The sequence below is a fragment of the Onychomys torridus genome, chromosome 2 (genome assembly GCF_903995425.1).
Source record: "Onychomys torridus chromosome 2, mOncTor1.1, whole genome shotgun sequence".
NCBI classification, from domain to species: domain Eukaryota; kingdom Metazoa; phylum Chordata; class Mammalia; order Rodentia; family Cricetidae; genus Onychomys; species Onychomys torridus.
The window spans coordinates 67,529,891-67,557,870 of record NC_050444.1 but is presented as its reverse complement, the minus strand read 5'-3'; the positions used below and the strand labels follow the sequence as shown (position 1 = coordinate 67,557,870).

The window sequence follows — 27,980 nt, the reverse complement described above, 5'->3', positions numbered from 1 at the left end:
GGGGCAGCGCAGTGCAGCTTAGCAGCAGAAGTGTGTACTCCCTGGCCTGGTTCTAGAGGTTGGGGTGTGGGTGGCACTGTGTGTTCTCCAAGCTTGCCTTTCCCTCAGCCTCTGGTGTCCACAGTCCTGGGAGCTCCTGGCCTGCAGCTGCCAAGTTCCAACTCCACCTTTTGTGGCACCCCACCCCCTTCTCCATAATGTCCTCTTCTCAGGACATTCCTCAAGCTGAGCCAAGAGCCAACCCTATTCTATTGTAGCCGAATCTCGGTTAAAAAAAAAAAAAAGAAAGAAAGAAACCTCTGCCACTGACCCTGTGTTCACATGAGGTCCCATTCCAGAATGCTGGGGTTAAGCTTTCAACATATCTTCTGGAGGGCAGGGGGAGACAACCCGCCACATTAGACAGACTATCCATCTCCTTATCCTAGCGCCCACACCTCCCATTAAAATACAAGCTTCTAGAAGCGTTTCTCATCACCTGCAACCAAACCTAATGCTCAGTGAGCTGCATGTGAGTTAGGTCTAGACAGCAAAGACCACTGAGGAAATAGGGAATACACACTCAGAAGAGAGGACAGGCGGGAAGCTCCGGAGAGCCTGGAAGAAAGGCAAGCCTCTGCTTCTGTGTGGGCTAAGTGAAGCAGGGACACAGAGGACCAGGAAGAAGAAGCTGCGTACCAGATCATGGGACAGAAATCTGCAGCAGAGGCAGCAGAGAGCAGAGCCAGGGCTGAGAGGGGGAAAAAAATCAATGGCGTGGAGGATGCACTTGAGACGCTCTTCCAGAATTCAGAGGAAACGGTTGGCACGATCAATCCAATGAGAGAGGAGATGATGACGGTGACAGACTGGAGACAAGGGCCGAGAGGACACCAGGACGGACAAGAGGGGGGACCAAAATAGAAGCCCAGGAGCAGCAGCTCACCGGGCAGCCAGAACCTGGTTTCTAGTACATTCCGCAGCGAGGCAACAGGGACAGCCACAAAAAGGGGAACTGGGAAGACTGATAAAGTACAAGCACAAGGACAGCGTTCTGTCCCCAGAAACCCACACAAAAATCCAGGCCTCCCTGTAGTCCCAATGCTGGGGGCGGGGGCAGGGAAGACCGGAGGGTCTCTGGGGCTCTCTGGCCAGCTGCCCAGTCCAATGGGTTAGCTCCAGATTCAGTGAGAGGTACCGTCCACCTTGTAGGTACCCTCAGGAGGAACAGTACCTAAGATTGGCCTCTGGCCTCAACACTCGTGCACACACAGGTGAATACACGCACACATCCAAACACACACGCTATAGGGAGCAAAGCTAGAGCCTACGAAATTGCCAACATTGGACCATTGTTGAACTACAAAATCCACAGTTAGCTCAGAAATGTGAAACTACATGTCCTGGCTGGCTGGTCTCTGCCTCCTGGCCACTTTGGTAGAGGAAAGGATACCTAGACACATTTTGGCAAATGTTTTAATGTACAAACTTTAAAGATAAATCTTGCAAATATCTAGGCAGAGGTGTGGAGGGTGGAGGGCGGGGAGTCAAACTTCCCACAAGGCTCTCAAACCCAGGCTGCCCTCTACCCTTTTTGCATCATGAAACCCCAGGGTTAAAATGGGGCCACTGGGACATACTGTCTGAGCCTCACATCATGTACCAGCCGGGAAATCTTCTGGAAGCTGATCCTGAGAGCCAGCTGGGAGCAACAGCATGCTTTATAGCTGAGGTCAAGATAGAAACAGCCACGTGGGAAACATAGACTCTGGGAAGAGAGAGATAAGTCTAAATAATTGCTGTAAATGTATAGATGAATGGGAAAGAGCATGCGGCTTCCCACAGAATGCAGGAACACGTACAACAATACCGGAGACGTGAAACCCAAATTGCACTCTCAGAGCCTGAGAAAGGGGTGATTTTAAAACACAGGCACCAAACTCTTGGTCTCCTTAAGAGAAGGGACAGTTTTAAAAGAGGCAGTTTCAGAGCCAAGTCTCACAGTCAAGGAGATTGGGGTGACCTGAGTAGTGGAGCCTGGCTAGTGTGAGGCCCTGGGCACACTCTCTGTCGCCACCTAGAATGTAAAATCGTAGACAGAGAAACCTAAGATGAGCCTGAGCTGAAGGACCCTCTGAACAACATGGTGGTACATGGAAGCCGAAGCTACCAAAGCATGGAAGACAACAGCAAGGAAAATCTGGTCCATGTGTCCAAACAGAAAACAAGCCTCTACACCACAACATTCCAAACAGGCCTTTGCAGACCAGACAGTAATCCTGACCAGAAGTTCAAGCTGGTCAACTTCACCATGAAAATGCCAGTGGTCCCAGATGGTGCTGTTTGCATTTGTTTCTGGTTTTTTATTTGTTTGTTTGTTTGTTTGTTTGTTGTGTGTGTGTGTGTGTGTGTGTGTGTGTGTGTGTGTGTCAAGATCTATGTGGCCCAACCTGGTCTTAAAGTAGTGGTCATCCTGCCTCAGCCTCTTGAGTTCCTGAAGTATAGAATACACCATGGTGTTCTCTCCCAACAGTTTGCAGAGCAGTGATGCAGATGTCCAGTGTAAAATGCTGAGCAGAGGTCTACCACAGTGCAGCCAGAATCCTGCCAGAGGGAGGTCAAGAAGCAGGCATTGGGCAGGCCTGCAACAGAGGAGGGGACATCCCTGAGGTGACCGAGTACACAGCCTGTCTCTGCTGCAGATGGCAGCTTGATGAAATACAGAGCCGGCCTGTAGGACTCCAGGGAGACAGGCAAACAGAGCAGGGAGCTCCCTTTCATCGTTCTCCCTTTCCTTTACAGTTAGTACCTAACTGGCATTTGCATTTTTAATGCTCGTTAAGTGCGCTCTCGCTCTCGGAGCTGTGTAGCCCTCCCGGTGCACATTTCTTCCTCATCCCGAACTGAACAGAAGTTCGGCACAGACTTTGAATCAAGCAGGCCTGCACTTACTTCCTCTCCCTGCCTCAGCTATCACCATCCACCAAACAGGCTTACATGGTGGCCCTCACGGGCAGAACACTCTCACAAGACTGAAGAATTGGCAGCTGATGCCATGTGAGAAACCCAAAAACAACTAAGCAAGAATATGATGAGAATCAAGAAATAAATTCATGGCATGAAAGTTCCTGTAAAAGCCATGAAAAGCCAGGTTACTGTGAACTCCATGTGGCCCCAGGGACCACAGAGAAATCACTGTGTGGTCATCAGAGAAGAGGGTAGCCTCGTGCCTGAACTACTGCTGGGAAAGCAGGGGCATCTGTAGGCTGCTTTTCTGTCTCTGACCTCTTCACAGCCTGTCCTCTGTGGCCTCGGCCCATGCTTCTGCTTCGACAGATATATAAGATTTATTCATTCTTTTAATCCTCCCAGTTACTGAACAGTAGCAGTCAGCAAATGATGGCCAATGGGCCAAATCTGGCCCTCTATTCGGTTTTATAAATAAAGTTTTATTGTCACACATTCATTTAGAACACTGCTTTTGGCTGCTTTTGTGCTATGTTGGTAGAACAGAGTAATTGCCACAGAGAGTAATTGCCCATGAAACCTAGACGATTTACTACCTGGTCCTCTATAGGGAATGTTATTATCTCCATTTTACAGGATGAGAAAGTGGAGCTCAAGGAAATGAACACATACTGGAGGCCATGCAGCAGGCTGCTGGAAGTTGCAGCATAGGAGTGAGGCTGCAGGAGGGCATGCAGCCACCACAACCTGGTCTCAGCCTCATGCCCATCTACTAGTCAGTGGCTAGAGGATTCTTCCGTAGTCTCTGAACATTCTGGAGAGTGCTTGTATACAAAGAGTTAAAGGCAACCTTTTCCTCATGAGCCTCCTCAGCAACAAAGCAGGAAGGAGGTGGCTTTGTGGCTTACACTCATGGAAGGGAGGAAAGGGGAAGGTCATCAGAGTCAGCAAGGCCCAGCCTGGGCAGAAAGCCCGAGTACTCACCTTTAAATGCCTGTGAAAGGCTGGGCGCCAGCAATGCATCATGGGGAATTCTACCTGCATCCCACAGACCACATGAAAACCCAGGCTAGCTATGAATGAGGTCTGACACAAAATTTTAGAACTTTTTAGAACATTCTGTTTTTGTTTTTGCAGTTTCTTTTTGTAACTAGGCTGTGCAGTCCTTGAGTATAAACGTAGATGACGTCATCAAGTCGAATCTCCCTGTCAAAAGAATTGGTACACCTGCTGGAACCAGGTTTCTGACTTTAAAAAGAGAAACCTATTTTTGAGTGAGTCACAAAAATAGCCCAACACTGGGAAGCATTCCTGTGGCTCGGGGAGAACAGAGGGGAACCAACATTGTCCAGAAAAGCTATCAGCAGGTCAGCAGTGGCTAAGAGATCCCAAGGCCCACCAAAGAGGACAGGACAGTAGAGTCCCTCTCAGCTTGGCACCCACAGGTCAGAGGGAGGTACATGCATTTCTTACAGCTGGTGGGACAAAGCTATGTGGTTACAAACCATACAGATGTGTCTTTCCAGCCTCGAGGCTAGAAGCCAAGCATGAGTCCTGGCAGGCAAAGATGGAGTTGTCCCCGGGGATGATTCATCCTGGACCTTAGAGGAGAGGGCATTATCTCTGTGCTCTGACCAGTGGCCTCCTCCTATGTCTTCAAAGACACCACTGTCACCCAGCCTGCCTCTCCATTTATAAGCACCCTTGTGATAATACTGAGCCTGCCCAGACCATCCAAGAAAACTCCCTGTCTCAGATCTGCTGCCTTAGCTCCTCCTGAAGCTTGAGCCTCGTGCCATGAGGCATTACATCCTCAAAGAGTCTGGGACTGGGATGTGCATGTCTGTGGGAGGCCTCTACTCTACACAAAGTCAGCCTGAAGGTGCACCCTCCTGGCCTTTGCTCCATGGGAGAGCCCTAGTCAGGATTGGTTACTCCTTTCCCTGACTGTCCAAGAAGGTCTTGGTGGGGACTGTGCCCTTTCCCTGAACCAACCACCCCCACATCTGTACAGGCAGGAAGCCCAGGCCAACCTCTGGAAATAGATTTGCCTGGACCCTGAGGGTGCACAACCAAAGAATAACCATGGTGCATTGGCCCCGAGGCCAACTTTGCTCAGAGACATGGAGAAGAAAGTGCAGTATTTTTATCTGAAGCCAGATATATTATTGGAAAGCTAAATATACAGGAGTTAAAGGAATGTCACACATTGCCGATGGGCTGCTGTGGGCTGTCCCCTTTCCACACTCTTCCTGGATGTGAAGACATGTTTCCTGCTTCTGTGCCTTTAGGGCTATGTCTGGTGGGAGGGGGAGGAAAGGTCCAAGGCAAATTTTGGTTAAATAGGGAAGTATTCATCCTGGAGGGATCAGCCTGTCTGAGCCAGGACTTTAGAGACAGTCTCAGCTGGTCCTTCCAGCCCATGCCAGGCCAGCCTCAAGTAGCTTGGTGGCTCATGTCACCTCATGCTCTCACAGTGTGGAATTTTGGGGGTTTTGGGTAGCCCCGTGGTGAAGAGAGGGGGCCTACAGGAGACTCCAGATGACCTAGAGGTCAGTGTCAGGTGACCCTGACCTTCCTTGCAGGACCCCATACTCTAGTGGCAAGAAGGCTGTCAAGCTGTGCTGGGCCCTCAGGGTGCTCATGTCTAGCCTGCCTCTCCCATGACTCAGGATGGTGTGTGTCACTCATGACCTTGCCTCTCATCAGCCTGGCTTCTCCAATGAGTGGCTCTATAGACTTAATGCTGAGCGCTGCAGCTCAGGCCAGTAGGGAAGGGGGTTGTCTCATTCAGCCTGGGAGCTCTCGGTAGGATGTGTGGCCAGCCCTGAGGTTCTGGGACCACACTTAGCCAGCATCTAGGTGTATGCCACCACTCCCCACCCGTGTGCTTTGGAATCCAGAGTTGAAGTCCCCTGGAGCTGAGCCTGGGGTGTACTGGTTTGACTCTAAAGTCATCAGAGAGGAAGGAGCCTCAGTAGGCATTTTCTCAATTAGTGATCAATGTGTCAGGGCCCAGCACACTGTGGGTGATGCAATCCTTGGGCTGGTGGTCCTGGGTTCTATAAGAAAGCAGGCTGAGCAAGCCATGGGGGAGCAAGCCAGTAAGCAGCACCCCTCCATGGCCTCTGCATCAGCTCCTGCTTCTGGGATCCTGCCCTGTTTGAGTTCCTGTCCTGACTTCCTTCAGTGATAAGCAGCAATGCTGAAGTGTAAGCCAGACAAACCCTTTCCTCCCCAACTTGCTTTTTGGTCAGAGTGTTTTGTTTCAGAAATAGAAACCCTAACTAAGACACTAGGGATTGTGTGAAATTGGCTGATAGAGCATGTATACTCAGAAGAAGGCTAGAAGCAGGATGAGGCAGTAAGGGGGTTAACCCAGAACACCAGCAGATACCCCATAGACCTGGTACCTATACAAAGACATGTTTTTGTCTTTGTATCGAAAGACAGGCAAACTGGAGCTAAAATCCTTCAATGGATTGGGTGGTCAGAAGTGTGTGGTTTTAGGTCCCTCAAGGATCCTGGAGACAAGGGGGTTCAGAACAATAGATACAAGAGAGCCAAGAAAGAAGAAAGGACATCTACCCTGAGCTAGGGCATGTCCTGTGTGTCTGTGGGGATTCTGGGAACTGAGAGTCTGAGATAGGGTTCTGGGTGTGAGGATTTGAGAAGACCTGGGCAGCACTCCTCCCTTCCACCCCACCCCGTGGCTGCTTCATTCCACATGCCCTTTCTGGGGCAGTGGCCTCATAGGGTGTGAACGCAAGTTCCCATGTAAGCATCGTACCCAGGACCATCGGTCATGGCAACTGTCATCTGTCCCTAGTCATCCTTCTTCACTCCAGGAGGCCCCAGAAGAGTCCAGTCACAAAAGCTTGGGATTTTCCCTCAGCCATGGACTTGTTCTCCAGAGATCACAGCTCTGTTCTGTCCTTCGCACCCACAGGGACAGGCCTGGCTCTTCCTCCATTTGCCTTGCACTTACTTACTTATTTTCCAGTACAGGGGTTTGAACCTAGGGCTTCACTCATGCTATAGCAGGCAAGCTCTGTACAGCTGGGCTGCAGGTTCTCTACACAGCCCAGGGTGACTTTGAATGTGTGATCCCCCTGCTTTAGCTGAGATTACAAGCCTGCTTCATCTTCATCAAGCCTTATTCTCAGTACTTCTTAACTGTCCCAAGCCCTTAGATCAGGAAAGTAAGCTCCAGCCCCGGCAGGGTGAGGCGTTGGCCAGAGATAGGGCCATGGCCTATCTGGATTTTATTTCTCAGCTTCTGGACTTCCAGGAAGAAGTTCATGTTCTGGGCAGTGACAGATGTGATTCTGGAGCTTGTAATGGGTGTGGGGTGTGTGTGTGTGTGTGTGTGTGTGTGTGTGTGTGTGACCTGACCCCAGAACCCACACACAAGTTCCACTCCAGGGGGAGGAAACACCACTCTTCATATACCCACTTGGATGCCGCCTTAATCCTGGATGAATGTGTCCCACCCAAGAAGTGAGCCCAACACTTACTTCACCTGCTCTCAAGGCAGCAACTCCCTAAGGACCAAATTTCTTCTCCATCCTTTGTCCCATGCTCTTCCTTGCTCTCCTAGCTTAGGAACAGGCCCTTCCTACTTTCCAGAAGCATAGTATACGGGAATAGCTTTCTGCCTGAGGGGCTTCCTGGTTCCCAACAGTGTCTTTCTTTGGGGCCCTCTGAGGGTCCTACACACCAGAGTTAGAGTCCAGCTCTGGGTGCTACACAGCTAGTGAGAGCTGTTGGCCTCTTTGGGAAGTGGCTTCTTGGATCCATGATTCCTCGGGCCCATCTAAACCCAGCAGCTTGAGAACCTATAGCCAACCTGCAGCATAGTTGTCATGGCAACAGAGATATTACCTGGACCAAATGGAATGGCAGAACTAGTTGCTTATCTGTCAGCAAGTGGTGAATTGGTCACCATGAAGATGTGGGTCCTTTGGTCCATTTGAGAAATGGACATGTGATCCCAGTTAGCACCAGGCCCCAGGACTAGTAGGGTGTCAGTAAGCAACCAAGAGCCCACCATGGGGTCCAGTGCTGTATCAGCATCCTTCCCCTGCATCAGGCCACATGCATACTTATCACTACATGCATCGTGCCCTGTGCTGGCTCAGGAGTCATGGGATCAGGAGAAGATGTAAAGAAAAAGTGTATTTGGGCCATGATAGAAGTAAGTGTAGGTGCCCTCAGTCCAGAGGAGAATGGCTACTGGGCTTGATGAGTCAATGACATGGGAAATAAGGGAGCCTGAGCTAAAATGAGGGGTGAGCAGCTGTGATTCAGGAGAATACAGGGAGAGAGAAGGACACTTGGGATGTACAGCCTGTACAAAAGAGGGAACAGAGCGAAGGAGGGGGCATGGAGGGATGGATGGGTGGATGGATGGATGGGTGGGTGGGTGAGTGGGTGGGTGGGTGGGTGGGTGGATGGATGGATGGATTGTTGATTGGTTGGTTGGTTGGTTGGTTAGTGGGGGTATGAATGGATGGACAGATATATGGATGGATGGGCAGATGGATGGATGATGGGTGGATGGATGGATGGATGGATGGATGGATGGTTGGTTGGTTGGTTAGTGGGGGTATGAATGGATGGACAGATATATGGATGGATGGGCAGATGGATGGATGAGGTGGTAGGTAGATGAATGAATGGGTAGATTGGTAGACAGATGGATCGATGAACTTATAGACAGATTGGTGGGTGGATGAATGGCAAGCAGGTGTGTCTCCAGAACTGCAGATAGTTCTCTATTACTCCATAGAAAAGTAGGGGAAATGGGATGCAGGAGACAGTTGGTGAAGAACCTCAAGCTATCAAGAGACTCAGATGAGTATTTGATCTACCTTGGAGAGCCATGTCAGATTTCTTCAGTCAGATCTGGAGTTTGCTAGGACTCTCCCTCTCTGCGGAGGTCACTGGACATGGTAGGTGGAAGGCATGGGTCCAGATATTTTCTAAGGGAAGAGGAGTGGTGACCAAAGCCAGAGCATAGGGTTGCAGGGACAGGCTGGCTCTGGAGCTGGTGAGCAGGTGGATCCAGCAAGCTGAGGGGCTGGGACGTAGGAGGGGAAGGAGAGCAGTAAGTGGAAGATGACTCCAGTCTCCAGCTCGGAGAGTGGGAGGCTGGGGTACCGCTCCCAGAGATGAAAACAGGAGGAGGAAGGGGCTTGCTTGGTAAAGAAAAATGAGGGTTCAGCTTGGGACATGTTGAGTTGAAGGAGCCAGGAGACAGCGATAGAGGTGCTCTGTGAAAAGCAAAGGATAAGTCCATGCTGGTGACGCAGGCTGGGTGGCTGCCACCAGGATGCAGCAAAAGCTGAGGACAGAATGGGGTACCAGGGGCTGAATCTGAGGAGGGCAAACAGGAGGGATCAGTGGTGGCAGGATGCCAGGGGAAGTGTCCTGAAGACCAGAAGGCATCTTGTGTTGTGATGAGTCACCTATACCACAAGACAGGACATGGAGGACAGTGCCTGTTTCAGATATGACAAGATGCAGGCTTAGCAGACTAAAGCCTGGCATGGAGCTGGGATTGGAACCCAGATTCTCTGGCTCTGAAACCCAATAGGCTGTTTCTCTGTGCCATTTTTAGCAAGTGGGGTTAGCAATCCAGATGCCCAATAAACCTGGAAGATGGATGAATAAATATGGATGGGTGGAGACAGACAGATGGACAGATGGCCACTGTTAGTAGCAAATAATGTAAGAAGATTTCAGCCAATAACAGGGAGGCTGGTGTGTGCCTGGGAGCCCATCCACAGAGCAGAAACAGCCTGAAACTTTTTATAGTGCTACAGACTGCTGAGGCAAAGGCTTGCTTGCCTTCCGCCAGCCTCTGCAAACGACCCTTTAAAGTCCTTTTCTGAGCAAGTATGGGGTTTTGTCCCCCCTCTTCTTTCCATTCTTTCTTGCAAGCAAAGGCTAGTTTTAGCACAGGGCTTTCACTATTTTGCTAACACACATGATGAGTAAGATGGCCCCCCCAGTCAGCACTTTCCAATTTTAAAAGATGCTAAAAACTGATCTTTAAAGCCATGCTTCCTGCCAACCACCATCAGAGGGCCTGGGGTGTCTGGAGAGGACAAAGGCCAGCAGGGAAATGGTGCCTTCTGCAAAGCCAGAAGCTGAGAACAGGAGCAGGTGCCAGCCTGTACCCAGCTGGCCTCCTGATGGCAGGGCCCAGGCTGGGTCCCATCCTCAGAAAGTGACCAAGAGCCAGAGGCAGGTGCTTGGTAAATGTGTAGGGAGTAAGTAAGTGAGTTTCATGTGTTTTTCTCTGCAACACACACCTGTGAGCCACGCTGGGAAAACCAGCACATAGCAAGGTAGCTAGAGCTTGCAGGTAAAAATAAAGATGGGCTGGGGGAGCTGCAAGCATATGGCTAGCTGCCATTCACTGGGTGCCTGTTGTGTGCCAGGTATTATGTTAGGCACCCTTTGAAGGGTGCTTCACTCAGTCCTCCCAGAACTCATACAAGCGAGGTGCCACCGCTGTCCCTACATTTCAGAGGAGCAAAGTGAGGCTGAAATGAGAAAGGGGGGACACCTGAAACCACTCAAGGCTTGTTGATGGCACCAAGATTTTAATACCACTCCAAAACATCCCCAAAGCTACGAACTGGGGAGCTTTGTGAGCTCAAACTATGTCTCAGGGGACTAACAGTCAAGGGACTAGAAAATTCATAGAAAAGACATTACGGATGGTGTGGCTGCTTTGGATCTGGCCTCTGTCCCCCTCTCTGGCCTTACTTTCCCTGGAGGTGAAATGAAAAAGACGATTCAAGATAGCCCAGTTCCTTGGAAGAGGGAGACTGTGGTATGCCGTCTTGCCTCAGAGTCACCCTTGAAAGCAGAGAGGGTAACTGCAGATCAGCCAAGGGTGGCATAGCCAGTCTAGTGGTGCACAGCACAGGGGAGCCTCACCTCCCTTGCTATTGGCAGGGCTCTTGGCTGCAAATCTGGGCATGGAAGGGTTCCCTGGTGCTGGCCCTGAGAATGTTATCACTCACCTTCACATCCTCTTCTGCCCACAGGGGAACGACGTGAGGATCATCCTCGGCCAGTTTGACCAGAACATGGCAGCGAAAGTCTTCTGTTGTGTAAGTGAGACTCTGTCTGAGTTAGACGAGCCCTGGGGTTGCCAAGCATCTCCAGCCTGGAGTCAGACTTCCCGGATCAGAAGCTGTTCTCAGAGTAGGGATGGTCACAGGGATGCCGGGGATGCTGTAGGAGCTTTGGGGCTTTTCTGAGTCAGTGTGGGACACTCCAGACACCCCAGAGACTCGGGTTCCTCCCTGCCCTCAGAGCTGGCAGCTGAGGACATACTGCTTACCCTGAGGAAGGGTATACAGAGTGGGTGACCAAGTGCTTTTATACTTTGCCCAACTCACCCTGTTCAGTAGCCATGTGAGAGGTAAGGGGACTTCTCCAGTTCCCTCAACCACCTCATGAGTGGAGCCCTGCATCCCGGTGCAATCCACCTGTGACATCCTTACATATATGTTAGGGGTTCCACCCAGGATCCATGTCTGTTTCCATGGCTGGACTTGGCTGCCTTCCTCCCCTGGGGTCAGGAGGGAAGTCCACCAAGTGACAGCCCAGTGACATGAGTCAGTATCTACCCCTAGCCTTTCTGAATAAGGTTATTCTTGGTGTGGTCTCTAGTGAGGGGTCATGGTTCTCTATTACCTTGCCCTTTTTTTGTCCATAACTTGGCTGATGTATAAACAGCAGGCACGTAGGAACTGTACATTCATCATGACAGAGCCAGGGTGGGAAGAACGGAGGAGGCTGGGGATGAACCTAGAAGGTGAGGCTGAATGAAGAGATGGAGGACCCCAGCAGGCCCAGGAGTGACTGAAGAGGGGTGGCTGGAAGCCAAGGACACGCAGGACACCCTAGCCTACCAGCTCAGGAGCAAAGCGAGAAAGTCGAAGCATCCCAGGAGGAGGCTGCTAGGCCACCTGGGAGGTGATGCTGGAGCCAGGTGACCACCTGAGGCTCCACGGGCGATATACTGGCATTGGGGCCCTATAGCTTCAGAGTGCATCCCTGAAAAAGAGAGAGTGGTTACCCCACCTCACTAGCTCATGGAGGAGATTAAGTGAGACAACACTCTTTTCATGAAGCCTGGGCCCCAGCCCTCAAGACCCCTGTTCCTCCTGTCTGAAGGTGGGCATGATGAAAGGTGACTGTAGGAGGCCCCATGGGACCACCAGGATCCTGAGGAGTGACAAGATGGCTGCAGCGCCCAAACCTGAGGAAGAAGCTCACAGCGGGCCGCCAGCACTGACTCAATAATTTTTTATTCTAAGGTCTTGTCTTCCCCGGACAAGTCCAGAAATGGATTCTCTAAGTATGCAAGCAAGCTCTCCCATAGAGCAGGTTCTGGAAAGGGACTGGACTTGGCCCCCACCCACCAATTTCCCTAGCCTTTTGAAAGCCTTAGTGTCCATCAAGAAAGAAATCTGAGTCAGTGTGGGACACTCCAGACACCCCAGAGACTCGGGGAGGAAGTGATGCATGGCTGAGCCTGGCCAGTGGCCCAGCGGAGGCCAGTTCCTGTGCGCTGTGAACACACACAGTGGACTCATGTGTTCTGGCTCCAGCTCAAAGCCCTGTGTGGCTGAGGCCTTTCTTTGTGCTGGGCCAGAGAGAAGTGGTTGCAGGAGCCCTGGCATCTGCTTTGGGTCATTCTGCTCAGTCTCAGGCCACAGGCCCAGGCTGGGCTCCGTCCCACCTCCTCTCCCACCCCCAACCCCCTGTCCTGCCTGTGCTCTGGAGAAATCTCCATGCTAACAGAGGATTTCCTGCCTTGGCTGGTTGCTCCCTCACAGAGGAGGCTCTTAGAGCTTTGGGTTGAACCTACCCTTGACGACACACATGGTCTCTGCCTCTCAGGTACCAGTGGCCTGAGAGGGTTTACCAATGTCCTCACCCTGAATAGAAAGCACAGGTGATGGAGGGGTGCAATCTCAGAGCAGGGACGTTGATACCTTCCTAGTCCTAGAGTGGGGGCCTAGCAGGGCAAGCAGAGACCAGCACAGTTTTGGCAGCCAACATGGCAGAACATGGCAGAGGTAAGCAGCACCCTATTGTGCTCCTGAGCTGGGAGCAAGCCAGCGCAGGGCCTATATACAGCCCTGGGCAGTGCCAGCATTAGCCAAGGTAGAGTGCCTCTGGTTCCCCTCTGCCAGCTGTGTGTTCTTAGGAAGATCACTGAACATCTCTTGTCTCAGCTGCCTCATATTAAAATGCAACAATAATCTCAGCCTAATGGGGGTGTGACTTTTATCTGAAGCCACCACTCAGTGGTGGCATTGCCCCAGGTGTTCCTGTACTGTCATTACTGTGGATGGGACCTTGCAGAAAAGGGAGGTGTCCCTCTTGCGTGGGGAGTGGGGGAGGCGAAGGGAGACCCAATACAAGGTGAAAATTGGATTTTGTTAAAAGAAATGTGCGTTCCTACCACCAGTAGAGAACATGGAGCCGGGGTGGTGGCAGAGAAACCGTGTGTCCAGTCAGGACAGGAACTCAAACAGGGCTGGAAACTCAAGGCAGAAACTGATGCAGCGGCCATGGAGGAATGCTGCTTACTGGCTTGCTCCCCATGGTTTGCTCAGCCTGCTCTCTTACAGAACCCAGAACCACCAGCCCAGGGATGACACCACCCACAATGGGCTGGGCCTGCCCCGCCCCCATCAATCACTAATTAAGAAAATGCCCTGCAGGCTTGCCTGCAGCCTGATGTTATGGAAGCATTTTCTTAATTCAGGTTTTGTCTTCTCAGATCACTTTAGCTTGGGTCAAGTTGACATAAACAATCAGCACAGGTGCCCTCTGTATCTTGGCCCTGGCATGGCCCTGGCTTAGTCCTGGAGGTGCCAGGGAAACAGGCACAGCCCTACTCTCCATCTGGCAAAGGACACAGACCAGTGTTCCAGTCCCTCAGGTGGCTCTTCACACCGGGACCAGCACAGAAGCCCAGCACATGGCCACTCCCACCTGACAGTGGCCGGTGTGACTGAGCCTGACCACACCCTTCCCATGAGCCTGTCTGTGGGTGCTTGATCTGGCCTGACCTTCTGCTCTGCCCATGTGCCTCTCATGCTTTCTACAGGAAAAAAAGCAAGGGACTTTGGGGACAGGCCATAAGGAGCTGAAATAAGCAGGACTTTTGTACAATAATAAGGGGCAAGGACCTCATGACCCCTAGTTGCCCTGAGGAGGAAGGATGGCAGAGAAGAAGGCAGGCGGTCCAAGAGGCTGGGAGCTGGACCAGTGTAGTAGAAAGGGCTTCAGGCCACAGACACCTTCCCCATGGACCAGGCTTCTGTCTTCTAGAGAGTTCCTGAAGGAGCAGCCTAGAGGGACTGTGAGGGTCTGCACACACAGATACCCTGACCCTGTTGCCTGCTGTACACTGTGCAGCCTGCGTCCCCGAGGATGGTAACGGTCCCTAGTGTTGGAACCAGGCCTTGTATTGCTCCCTTGTTCCTGGTACCTCCTAAGCAATATGCCTTTCCTGTAAACAGGGGAGCCTTTAAGAGCAAGGAAGCTCCCAGAAAGAGGTTTTGTTTTGCTAAAAGAAGGTGGCCCTAGAGTCTTGCGCCTTTTTCTCAATAGCTGTGTTTAGGGAATTCCTCCCCTCAAGCTGGGCGGTCTCCATCAGTACAGAGGAGATAACAGCCTACTCCCAGTAGGCTAGCCAGGCACTGGTCACACAGTGTATGTGTGCTCCCCCATGGGTGGCGGACAAGAGACTGAACTCACACAGGACTGCCACTGATGGAGTGATTGAGGCTTTGGAGACTTCCACTTGTTCCTAAGTCTCGCCCCTCCCAGAATGATGGTACCACTTGTTATCCCTGCTGCACTCTGGGATCACGAGTTCAAGACCAGCCCAGGCTACACAGTGAGACTCTGTCTCAAAAACTAAACAAAACACCCAAGCCTTGCTCTCAGTCAGAAGCCTGCATTATCTTCCTGTAAACAGTGTTTCTGAAGCTGAACCCTGTTTATCAGAGGGCCCCCAGCTGCTGCTTGCTTTTGTCCAGCTGTGAATTTGTTATTCATGTGAAAGATGAGTTCTCTGTGCCCACCACCAAAACTCTGGCTGGGGCGCAATTACAGTGTAGTCACTAGAAAAATGAGCTAAGATTTCATCATTAGGAGTACAGTATGGGGGGGGAGGGGGGGCACTGGAAGTCTGATAACACCAAAGAACTCCATAGTGGAGGCAGCTGAAAGACTCTAGAGTTAATGGTGTTAGTCTCCCAACCGCAAACTGCTTTGAGTACTTTGTTGTAGAGAAGGTGTTGTACACGCCCTTGTAGACCTGGTGCTGTACATGCCCATTGCTCTGATGGCATCCTTGTGTAAGGCACCTTTTAAAGCTAAAGACCAGAAATGCTCTGCCTCTTCCTCGTGGGTGATGAGAACTTTGTGTACAACCTGTTGCCCTTTGCTCTTGGGTCACCAGGAACTTCACAGTGAAGCACACTGCTCTTAGGTGCAGTACTAGAACTTTGCACCAGCTTCTCTACGAGCACTTGCCTTTCCCTCCAGCAAAAAGCTCCCTCGGCTTATCCAGGTCTTAGGCCTTCCTGTTTATTTGGGTCGGTTCTGTTCTATTCTGCCTGATGTGCAAATGCTCTATGGGGTCCTTAGAGTGACAGAGAGAGGGGGCCAGCAGAAGTCTGCACAGCCTCTGGGAGGAGGAAGCATGGCTCTCCCACCGTCTCCCAGCACCCCAAGCCCCGCTGATCCTGAGTCTCTGCCCATCCCCCACAGGCCTTCGAGGAGAGCATGTTCGGCAGCAAGTACCAGTGGATCATCCCAGGCTGGTACGAGCCTGCGTGGTGGGAGCAGGTGCACATGGAGGCCAACTCCTCACGCTGCCTGCGCAGGAGCCTCCTGGCCGCCATGGAGGGCTACATCGGAGTGGACTTCGAGCCCCTGAGCTCCAAACAGATCAAGACCATCTCAGGGAAGGTCAGTGGTGAGGTTCACCCGTCCTGGCCAAACTGTCTTATTCTGTTGGTCAAAGTCGACAGTGTGTCTCAGGGCTGCTGTGTGCTTCCAGCAAGTCACTTGCCCTCTCTGAGCAGCAACACTTGGAAATGAGGGTAGGTGGCTGCCTGTCCATCCAGTAAGTGTGAGGATCCAGCGAGGTGAGGGTGCTGGGTGGGCAGCCTGTGACACAGGGTACACAGTGTGGCTGCTTATACCTAAGAAGTGTCCTCAGCTCTGGGACACCAACCACAACCAGAGTCCCTTCCTGGGCTCCTCCACCTTAGAAGAGCCTAGAAACTCTCTCTCTCTCTGTCTGTCTCTCTGTCTCTCTGTCTCTGTCTCTGTCTCTGTCTCTCTCTCTCTCTCTCTCTCTCTGTCTCTCTGTCTCTCTCTCTCTCTCTCTCTCTCTCTCTCTCTCTCTCTCTCTCTCTCTCTCTCTCTCTCTCTCTCTTTCTTTCCTCTCCTCTCCTCTCCTCTCCCCCTACACTCCCGATACCCAGCTCACTGATGCTTCCCTAGGTTAAGTGGTGCCCACACACTTGGGGTGACACACTGCAGACCAGCCAGCTGGGCCTGGCCCAGCCATGCTTCACCACTGAGCAAGCCTCTGCCCTACTGGGCTTGCAGGGTTGGTGGCGAGCAGCACAGTACAGCTGGCATCCTGGTGTTGGAAGCAGGACCTTGTTCAAAGGACCCAAGTCCTTGGAAATGAAAGCTCCACCATTAGGGTCATGTCCCTGCCTCGATGCCTCACAGGGCTGTCAATATGCAAAGTCCCACTGCTCCTTTCAGAATGAGAGAGGTGGCCACAGCTGGCTCTGCTGTCACACACCTGTGATCCTGGCACTCTGGAGCGCTGGGCCAACTTTAGCTACACAGGAGTTTCAGGCCAGCCTCAGCTCCATTAATAAGATCCTGTCTCAAAAAAAGAAAGAAAGAATTATCAGAGGCAAGAGGTCACAGCCCAGGTGACGGTGAGATCCACCATCCCATCTCTGACGAGAGGCAAATCCTATATGGTCAGGTATGTGCCTCTCCCACCTCCTCTGTGCCCATAGCTCGGTTTTCGTTTGTTTGTCTGTTCTTAAGACAGGGTTTCACTGTGTAGCCCTGGCTGGCCTGGAATTTGCTGGAATTCAGAGGTTCATTCACCTGCCTCTGCTCTCAGATTCTGAGGTTAAAGGCATGCGCCCACCATGGCCACTGTGTGCTGAGAGTTCCCCCTCTGTTCAACGGCAGGCTCTTACAGACCCAGTTCATTTCCTGGGGAAGCATCATAACCAAGTGTGGATAAATGTTTTTATTCATTATTTAATCCCAATCAGAGCCACCTCTCCACCAGTGATTTATTGGTTTGTCAAAAACCTAGCAAATCATTAGGACGGGTTTTGTAAACAGCTCCTTAGATCATGTTGGCACCTGGCTAGAAAATGCTGGGAGAAATATTTTCCTATCAAATCGATGTGTGCAGAAAAAAAATAAGCGAGACATTGAGGAATGTACAGAAATAACTCTCATTTGGGTAAATGTTATTTTTATGGGTGTCAAAGTTTGCAAGTTATTAAGAGTCTTGGACCCAGAGTACACTATATTTTAATTTAAAAATAGTGAAGTTTGAGAAAAAACTAGGAAAAAAATCCCGGAGGCAGACAGGATATTAACCAAACCAAAGCCTTAGGCAACAAAAGCCATGATGGTCCACCGGAGCCCTGTGAAGCTAAGTGGGGTGGCTGATGCCTCAGAAGGGTCTTGACGTCCATCTAAAAGCATGACGTCACCCAGGGCAGGAGCCTGGAGGCAGGAACTGAAGCCAAAGCCATGAGGAGTGCTGCTGACTGACTTCCTTAGCCTGCTTTCTTATACAACCCAGGACTACTTGTCGGGGGTGGCACTACCCACAGTAGACTGTCCCCACACACACACACACATATTAAATCAATCATCAACCAAGACAATGCACCACAGACTCACCTACAGGCTAATCTGATGGAGGCGTTTTCTCAGCTGAAGTTCCCTCTTTCCAGATGGTCTGAGCTTATATCAAGTTGACAAAAGCCAACCAGGACACCTATGGAGAGGCTCCTGTGCCCAATGGGACTGAGGTGACGGTCCTCATCGACAGGCAGGGGCCCTTGAAAGCTGACATTTCTCATTGCCATAGTGATGGGAAGAGATGGCAGGTCTCAGAAGTTTTGGGGGGTCACCATGCCCACTCTGTGCTCTGAAATGGATGCAGAGAAGGACGTAAAAAGGCAGGAGGATTGGGGGACCAGCCTCACAGGGCTGATGCCCCATCCCCTACAGTCTAGGTGGCCCCTTCCGTGGGAGGGGGTGCAGGGCAGAGGAGCAGGCTCGGGAGGAAGAGACTGTCGACCTGTGGCGACACACTGGCTAGATCTGAATCCTGACTAGGCAGTTGCAACATTCTTTTTTTTTTTTTTTTTTTTTTTTTTGGTTTTTCAAGACAGGGTTTCTCTGTGTAGCTTTGTGCCTTTCCTGGATGTTGCTCTCTAGTCCAGGCTGGCCTGGAACTCACAAAGATCCACCTGGCTCTGCCTCCCGAGTGTTGGGATTAAAGGCGTGTACCACCACCGCCCGGCCCATAGCAACATTCTTATCTCCCCTCCTCCTGGTACCCAGTAACAGCACACTGACTTTAAGCGGGTAGATGGCCACCCTTTGAACCATGGACATTCCCTAGCTTCCCAAGCTAGCTGTGGCCAGGGCTCTAGCATGGCCCATGAGATGAGTGTTCTCAGACATCCAGAAAGCCCACCAGGGAGTGATTCTATCTTCTGTGGTGGTTGGAGTTTGAATGAGCTCACCAGCACTCCGGTAGCCACCTTGGCATGTGGCAGGAATTGGAAACTCCATTCTAGACACTGGGATTAGAGATAGGACCAGACCTCTGATTCCCGTCATGAGGCTTTCCTGGAAGCCCACAGTGGACATTTGCAGGAGGCAGGCCTGAGCCATCTCCTGGAAGTCATAGCTTCTTTGCAGTTACAGGGTGAGCCTGTGATCGACAGAGGGGAAATCATTCAACCTCCCCTCTTTTCTTACCTGCAGTACTAGTGACGATGTCTCTGCCACAGCTTAGTGACGACATACGGGGCAGCACAGAGGGAATGTCTTAGTCTGTACCCAGCACACAGAAGATGCTCATTAGCATTCAGGTTGAATCCTAGGGCAGGAGGTCACAGGGAAGAGCTCACAGCCAGAATTATGCAGGAAGGGCAATGAGACTGCCATAGATTTTTCTGGACAGCATGAAACATGGAAAGGAAGCCTACCTGAAGTTATCCTTATGTCCTTCCCAGCCAACACCTCTACCAACTACAGCCACTCCCTGACTTCTTTGCTGTACAGACAGCTGCTCTTGGCTTTGAATACATAAGGTCTTGTGGACCTTTCCTCTTTCCTGTAACACATGTGAGTTAGTGATACCGAAGATGTTCCATGTTCAGTGTTGTGTAGTATTCCGTGATGTGATCTTACGAATCCCCCCATCTTGCTTTGAGTAGACCTCTTGGTGGCTTTGTGTGGAAGTCTTTTCAGTGTTCCTCTCTGAGTGGATGTGTGGTTTTGATGTCACTCACCTGCAGCAAAGTGCTCTTAACTTTCTGCATTGTTTGATAACTCTGTTTACACACCCTGCACACAGACCTACTCTGGTTGTCATTGTAAATCAAAGTCTGGGAAATAGACATGTCAGTCTAGGAATCCTGGGATTTTGTGTTTCTCTCATTTCTGAGAACTGCTTTGTGCTTCTCCAGGTGGAGCGCTTACGTGCATTTTTCTGATTTGCTCCTATTTATCTGCTGTGTTGTGATGGGTGCTTGCTCGCCCCGATCTTGGGTGTGGAGTTGAGTGGAACTTCTGAGTCACGGAATGGGCATCTGTTGGCTCTCACAGACACTGCCAAGCAGCTTTCTAAAGTGGATCCACTAACTTACACACCCACCAGCAGTGAGGGGGACTTCCACTCTGTGCACAGGTTTGTCAGCACTTGGTGCTGTCAGCTTTTTAATTTTAGCCAAGCTAGTAGGTGGGACGTGGCATCCCGTTTTAGTTTGGCTTTGCACTTCCCTGACTGCTGATGAAATTGGACATTTTTCTCATCTTTTTTAATATGTGTGTGCACGCATGTGCATGTGTGTGCATGTGGAGGCAAGGGGACAACCTCAGGTGGCATTCTTCAGGAATGTCGTTCACCTCCTTTGAGGCAGGGTCTCCTGTGGGCCCAGGGTTCACCAAGTAGGGTAGACCAGCTGGCCAGGTGGACTGCCCGTCTCTGCCTCCCCAGGGCTGGGATGACAAGTAGGTGTCACCACACTGGAGTTTTATGATCCTGGGGATCCAGCTCAGGTCCTTGAGCTTGCACAGCAAGTGGCCTTACCAAGCTCCGACCACCGTTCTCACCTGTCTTTCTGGTTGTTTTTTTAGCCTCTTTTGTAATTGCCTTTTGGGTCTTTCACCTGCTTTTCTACCAGAGTCTCTGCCTGGTTGTTGTTGACTTTTTTGTGTGTTTTTCCCTTGCCCAGGAGTAGAAATCTCATCTGTGTTCTACCTGAGGAGCCTTGAGAAGTCTATGTGGGACCTTTCTCTTCCCCCACTCTGTGACTTACCTCTCACTGTCTTGGTGTCTTTGATGGACAGGGATTCTTCATGGTAATGCAGTCCAGGTCCTTAGGTGTTCAGTGTCGTGTCTTGTCTAAGCATCCCCCCTACCCACCCAGTTCGGCCATTAGGCCTTCTGCCTTATATCCTTTCCTTTTATTATGTATCATGTTAAACATCAGGTGTCCATGAAAATGATTATATGGATGTCTAAAGTAAAAATCAATATTTGTTTTGTTTTCCATATGACAAGTAATTGCTGGAACCATTTATTGACAGGGCCGTTGCTGCCCTCCTCCCCAGCCATGCTGCACGACTTCAGTCACGAATATAGCACCTGCAGAGTGTGGCCCATCTCTGTATTGTCCACTATCTCCTATGGTCTGTCTGTCTGTCTTTAGGCCGCTGTCACGCCATCTCGATCACTCAAGTTGTAAAACAAAGCCTGGTATCTGCAGGTCTGAGTCCGCAATCTCTAACCTTCATTCAGATCTTCTAGAATGTTCTTAGCCAGATGTTGTTTTTCACTGAGTGTGCTCTCCTACACACACGTCCTTCCAGCGTTTCTGTTCTGCTTAGAGCTGTTCTCTTTCTGCCTGAAGAGTCTTTCCTGGTCCTTCTTTAGCTGTCATCTACCAGACACATTCTCCCCACTCCTAGCTGTGGTAAGTGTCTTTTGTTTCACCTTTAATTCAGAGTGCTTTCTTAGCCCAGGGTAGCCCCTACAGAGTGCTTTCTTAGCCCAGGGTAGCCCCTACAGAGTGCTTTCTTAGCCCAGGGTAGCCCCTACAGAGTGCTTTCTTAGCCCAGGGTAGCCCCTACAGAGTGCTTTCTTAGCCCAGGGTAGCCCCTACAGAGTGCTTTCTTAGCCCAGGGTAGCCGCTGGTTCATCTGCTGTTCCCTTCCTGCTTTTCATAGTCACTGTCTCTTGGCTTCCATTATTTCTGGTAAACCAACTATCACACATTGGCCTTTTAACAGTGATGTGTCTCTTCTATCTAGCTACTGTTCAGATTTTGTTTTGAAGCTGGATGGTGGTGATGCACACCTTTAATCTCAGCACTTGGGAGTCAGAGGCAGGAGGATCTCTGTAAGTTTGAGACCAGCCTGGTCTACAGAGTGAGTTCCATAACAGCCAGGTCAACACAGAACAAACAAACAAACAAAAACAAATGAACAAAGAAATATTTTGTTTTGACTTTGATCTTCAACTGTTTTTTTTTTTAAAACTTTAATCAGGTGGTGTGTGTGTGTGTGTGTGTGTGTGTGTGTGTGTGTGTGTGTGCTTTTCTTTATTAGACTCCACAGGGCTTCAGAGTGTTGGGAGGGAAATTCCAGGTCTATTCATTTCTGTTTTCCTTCTCTTTTCCTTACCTTTCAGGACAGTGATTATACCCATGATAAGTATTTCCAGTACATTCCTGCCTTCCTCACGTCCCTTCCTCGACACGCCCCTGAACGTTAACTACTAGTCCGTAGCGGCTCACCTGTCTGCCTTCCACGGGTCCACCACTGCTGCCCCACCCATCAAGTCTTTTACTTCTCCAGAATTTCTATTTTCTCCTGTTAACTTTTCTTCCTCTGTAGCTTTCAGCTCCTCGGTGATGTTTTACATCCTCTCATCTGTTTACTTGAATATAGAAGCCTTGCGAGCTGTAAAGTCCAAGTCTCATAACTTCATGATCTCGGTTCCTTGTGTGATTATTTCTAATACCCCCTTCCTTTCCTACAATACCTCTGGTCATAACTGATAGACTTCCATGACTCAATGCATGAGAGAGATTGCAACAGATCCAGACACTGCCATCTTTCTCTTCAGTGGAAAAAAAATAAAACTTCACTTTTAATACAGTTGGGGGTGGAGATGGTTCCAAGATTGGCCTTGGCTTTGCAAGACCCAATCTGTTTGAACTTGTTCTTATTCCCACTGTCAGCCCTTCAGCATTCTCATTGGAAGTCCTGAGGAGCTGACTGACCCTGGACTCCAAATAGGCTCCGCCCCTTCTCCTGGTGCTTTTGCCTTGTTTTGTGGCCCCTTGCTTTATCAGCTTAGCTCTGAAGTATTTCAAGTGAAAATGTTTCTTGTCCTGTCAGCCTCGTGATTCACATCTGACTGCCTGGGCAGCCCTGACATGCAGCCTCTGGCTTCTCACAGGGGATTGCCAAAAGGTCTTGCCCAATGTTACCTGTTCTAGCCTTAGCTGGACAACTTCTGGCTTGCAAACCCACCAGCACCTCAGCAAGGAGTCATGTCCATCTCAAAGCATCTCTCCATGGAATGTGGTCCCAAGGGTCCCAGCTCGACTGCTTGCCTCTTTCCTTCCTTCCTGCCTTCCTTCCTTCCTTCCTTCCTTCTTTCTTTCTTTTTCTTTCTTCCTTTCTTTCTTTCTTTCTTTCTTTCTTTCCTTCCTTCCTTCTCTCTCTCTTCTCTCTTCTCTCTTCTCTTCTCTTCTCTTCTCTCCTCTCCTCTCCTCTCCCCTCCCCTCCCCTCCCCTCCCCCCCCCTCCCCTCCTCTTCTTTCTCTCTCTCTCTCTCTCTCTCTCTCTCTCTCTCTCTCTCTCTCTCTCTCTCTGTCTTCTTTTTGGAGATAGTCTTGGCTGTGCTGCCCAGGCTGACCTTGAACTCATAACTTTCCTGCCTCAGCCTCCTGCATGCTGGGACCCCAGGCGTGTGCCACCACCCCGAATCCCCACTTGCTTTCTGATATCTGAAGAGGTATTTGTTTTAAGAGGCTATTCTTGTACTGCATGTTGTTCTCTGTTCTTTGTGTGGCTCTTCCACGGGCTCTTTGGTCTGATGGGAGTTTGTTATCACAGCCCCAGAACTCCAAACAGAAACCATTTAGCTTGGCGGGAGAACAGCACCGGAGGAAGGAAGGCCCCTGTCCTTTACTCTGTGAGGAGCTGCAGGTGTGAGAAGGAACAGACATGTTTCCAGTGGCTCTGCAGGGTCATGTAGCTTGCTGCAGGAGAGTTACAGGGAGATGGATGCCACCTTTGAACCCGGAACCACCTCAGCTAGAAAGGGACTTAGAAAATACCAGGAACTTTCTATTGTGGAGTCCTAATGACAGTTGTAGGGGCCTTCATAGTTTCAAAGCTGAGATTTTTGAAAACTGCACACACCTGACTGGCCTCTCTCACTGACATGGAAACACAGGCAGCCCTGGAATTCACATTTAACAAGCCACCCCAGAGACCAGCTTCACTGGAGTGTAGGAACCGGTGTAGGAAGTACGCCGCCAATGAACCCTGTGAACCAAACGTCTCCCGGGGGAGACAGGCAGTGGAGCATGAAAGAGGGGATGTCCTTGCCTCCTCTCTTCTGACAGCAAAGCTTGATTCTCCCAGAAAGCAAACCGTGACAAAAGCAACTTGAGGAAGGAAGAGGACGGTTTCTGTGGCTCACAGTTCCGGGTCGGTCCATCCCAGCAGGGTGGTCATGGTAACAGGAATTTAAGGCAGCCATTCACGTTGCATCTGCAGCCAGGAAACAGACTGGCGCTCAGCCAACCACATCCTTTTTACTCAGTCTAGGACCCCAGCCCATGGCATGGTGCCGCCCACTTCCCACCCCGGTTAACCCAATTTAGAAGCTCCCCTATAAACTCGAGTGAGCCTACATCCTGAGTGAGCCTACATCCTGTCAAGCAGATGATCTGTATTAACTATGCCAGCATGGTTGTGCTGGAATCACAAGCTCACAGCATTGAGCCACCTGTTAGCTTTGCAAGCCCCTGCAGGCTAGCCTGGGAGCTCAACCACTCTTTATAACACATTTTCAGAGGGAAAAATATATTCCAAGCCCTAAAAACTGCCTTTCAAAACACTGAAATCCAGCTTGTGATTAAGGGGAACCGTCTACGAAAAGTTACTTCTCAGAAACTTCTGGCACCTTGTGATAAACGTCACCTCTAGAAGAGCAATAGCTAGGACTCCTTGGCAGCTTAGCAGTAGAGACCAGCTTTAGCTTCTCTCTGGCAGTCATGAGAACTTGTCCTCAGGATGGCTTGGCATCACCTGGGAGGAATGGTAAATGGCCTAGGGCGTGACATAGTAAGAAACCAGCAAGACAGACACCCAGTCCTATCCCAAGCCTCTGCTCACAGAAACGCTGCGGACAGCCCGATCCTTTATCCCCATGACCATGCTCCTGCTCCTCATCACCCAGAACAACTGAAGTAGAAAAGTAAAGTAGAAAAAAATCGAGATTTGTAAGTCACTCACGTAAAAAGTAGACATAGAGGCTTGTGTTGGTCCCGAGGCCAAATCAAATAAGTTATATGATCTCAGTCCTTGTATGGCCCTTACACACAGGTGCACAGACACACATGCATAAACACACACACACACACACACACACACACACACACACACACACACTAATCAAGAAAGTCAAACCGTTCACCCCAGGCCTCCACCCACCCCACAGTGGTCACTGTTTGTTGCTATGACCACATACCTGACAAGAAGCAGCTGCAGGAAGGAGATCTGTTTTGTCTGACTGTTTGAGGGGATACAGTCCATCATGGTGGGGAGGCACTGCAGCCAGGGGGCTTGCAGCTGGGGGGGGGGTGGGGCTGTGGTCTTGCTTGTTCGCACTTTGGCTACCAACCAGGAAACACAGAGAGAGACTTGGATTGGAAGTGGGCAAAGCTGTAACCCACAAAGCCCACCTCCTACCCATTCACTTCCTCCAGAGAAGCCCCACCTCCCACAGTTTCCATAGCCTCCCCAGACAGAGCTACCATCCAGGAACCAAGTGTCAAAGTCCGTGAATGAATGGGGACATTTTCTATCCGAACTGTAACAGCCTCTGACTTTTAGAGGATCCCAGACAGCTTAGGGTGCTGTATAAACACATCATCTGACTGACCCATGGGATAGACTAAATGGAATTCTAGATGGATACTGCCATGGTCTAGACACATGTCCCCAAAGGCTGTGTGTTAAAGGCTTTGTCCCCGGGAGGGAACTATCGGTAAGTCATAGAACCTTTGGGGCCTTGTAGGAAATCGTTAGGTCCCTGGAGACCTGCCCTGGAGGGGAATTGGAGGACACAGGTCTTCCTCCCTGCTTCCTGGTTCATGAGGTTAGTGGCTTTGTTGACCACGGTCCCTCTCCACCTGATGAGCTACCTCCCCACAAAACAAAAGTGGGGCCTACCGATCACCAGCTGAAACTTCCAAACTGAAGCAAAAGGAACATTTCTTTCCTGCAGGTTATGAGCTCAGATGTCATGTTATAGTCACAGGAAGCTGGGCAACCCAGGCACCCTACCTTCCGGTGCCTTTGTGTGCATCTGAGAACACATGTAGGGAGGACAGTCGGGAAGACAGGAGTCAGAGGGTCTCATCCTCTTATGCTTTCAAGTTCCAGGATAGCCAGGGCTACACAGAGAAACCCTGCCTCAAGAGACAAAATAGTGATGATGATGATGAGGAGGAGGAGGAGGAGGATAACAATAATAGAGGAATACACATCTAGGCAGCTTTTACATACTTTAAAAATATCCAAGAGCTAAGTTAACAATCAGAAATAGAGAATCTTAGTTTCTCTCCCAGTTACTGTGACAAAATATCCCAACGAAAGCCACTTAGAGGAATGGGTTTATCTGGGCCCACAGTCCCAGGTCACAGTCCATCACAGTGGGGAAGTCACAGCAGCAGGAGCCTGAAGCAGCTGCCACAGCGCATTGCAGTCAGGAGAAGAGAACGATGAACACATGCTCAGCTTGCCCTCTCCATTTTATACAGTCCAGGATGCCAGCCCAGGGAGTGTTCCCACCCCAGCTAAGATGGATGCTCCTCCCACACCCCCTCAGGCCTGCCCAGAGGCCCATTTGTCAGGTGATTCTAGATTTTGTCATGCTGACAATGAACACTAACCATCATGTAGACCCAAATTACACTGAAAAATTAAAATAATCTGTGCATGATAGTCCAGGCCTGTAGCCCTAGCTGCTTGGGAGGATGAGATAGGAGGCTTGCAAACTCAAGACCTGAGAGTGTAGGGATGGAGCGGTGCGGGTATCGCTATGGTAGAATGCCTGCCTGAAGATCAATACTCAGCCAACATTCCTGCAGTACAGGGAGTGCACATGTGCACACACACACACACACACACACACACACACACACACACACACACAGAACCAAGCAATAAAAAACCGGGAAAAGAGCAAGATGATTTAAAACAATTGACTGAAAGATCAGGCCATCACAGCAGCAGTGTGGTGTAAAGAAGAAATTTACCTCAGAAGTAAAAACAACTTTTAGTCAATATTTGAAAGGAGCTCATTCTACTAGAAAGAAAAATGCAAATTAAGAGAATATAATACTCTTTCTTGGCAAACTGACAATGTTTTTTCATTAAAACACCTATTATTGAGGATGCTGGGAAACGGATGCCTTCATATACAGGGGCATGGCGCATTTCAGTATCAGGAAGCATCATTTACCCCCATGGTGTGTGCACAGGTGTGTCCTGCATTTATCCCTGTGGTGTGTGCACAGGTGTGCTCCTGCATTTATCCCTATGGTGTGTGCACAGGTGTGTCCTGCATTTATCCCTGTGGTGTGTGCACAGGTGTGTCCTGCATTTATCTCTGTGGTGTGTGCACAGGTGTGTTCCTGCATTTATCCCTGTGGTGTGTGCACAGGTGTGTTCCTACATTTATCCCTGTGGTGTGTGCACAGGTGTGTCACTGAATTTATCCCTGTGGTGTGCACATGGGTGTATTCCTGCATTTAGCAGACAGCACGTCTAAGTCCTATGTGTGTTTCATGTGATTCTGGGGACCACTCAGTGACTGATGTCCTGGCCTATGTCCTTATACAGTGCTAGCATGCAAAACCAGTGGCCAAACAACAGACCACATGGGAGTGGTAAGTGCTAGAAAGACTAGAGACCCCGGCTCAGGAGGGCTGGTCCCATGACATGATGCTATGGCTGTGCAGCACTCCCAGTTGGGGGATTTTCTGATGGACATAACCAGTGCAAAACCCCTGGGGCACAAAGAAACCCCATCATCCAGGCACCTGGAAGGCTAGAAGAAGAGAGAACACCTCACACTGAATAGCACCCCAGGAAGAGGGAACTTGGCCAGAGAAGGCGCTGGCAGCCCGGCTAGCTCAGTCAGTAGAGCATGGGACTCTTAATCTCAGGGTCGTGGGTTCGTGCCCCATGTTGGGCGCCAGATATTGGTGAAATTATTAAGGCCGCTCCACGTAGTTAAAAGGGAGGTTTATTTTGTGGGGTACTTACAAATGAGGGGGTAGGTTACAGGGTCTGGCAAGGGTATAGTGTAGTCCGCCGTGTTCTCTGGAGAACTCTGCTTGGTCTACCTCCAGCGTCCAGAGTCCGGGAACC

The 27,980-nt window shown here is 50.4% G+C and overlaps 1 protein-coding gene across 1 annotated transcript in view; it reads left to right on the top strand.

Annotated features, from left to right (window-relative positions):
- The window catches only part of Gabbr2 (gamma-aminobutyric acid type B receptor subunit 2), a 353,724-nt gene that overhangs the window by 187,924 nt on the left and 137,820 nt on the right, over positions 1-27,980 (top strand). The window contains exons 5-6 of the mRNA XM_036177907.1: positions 11,010-11,075; positions 15,769-15,969. Coding sequence (XP_036033800.1) covers positions 11,010-11,075; positions 15,769-15,969 — 267 coding nt within the window. The remainder of the gene's footprint in view (positions 1-11,009; positions 11,076-15,768; positions 15,970-27,980) is intronic.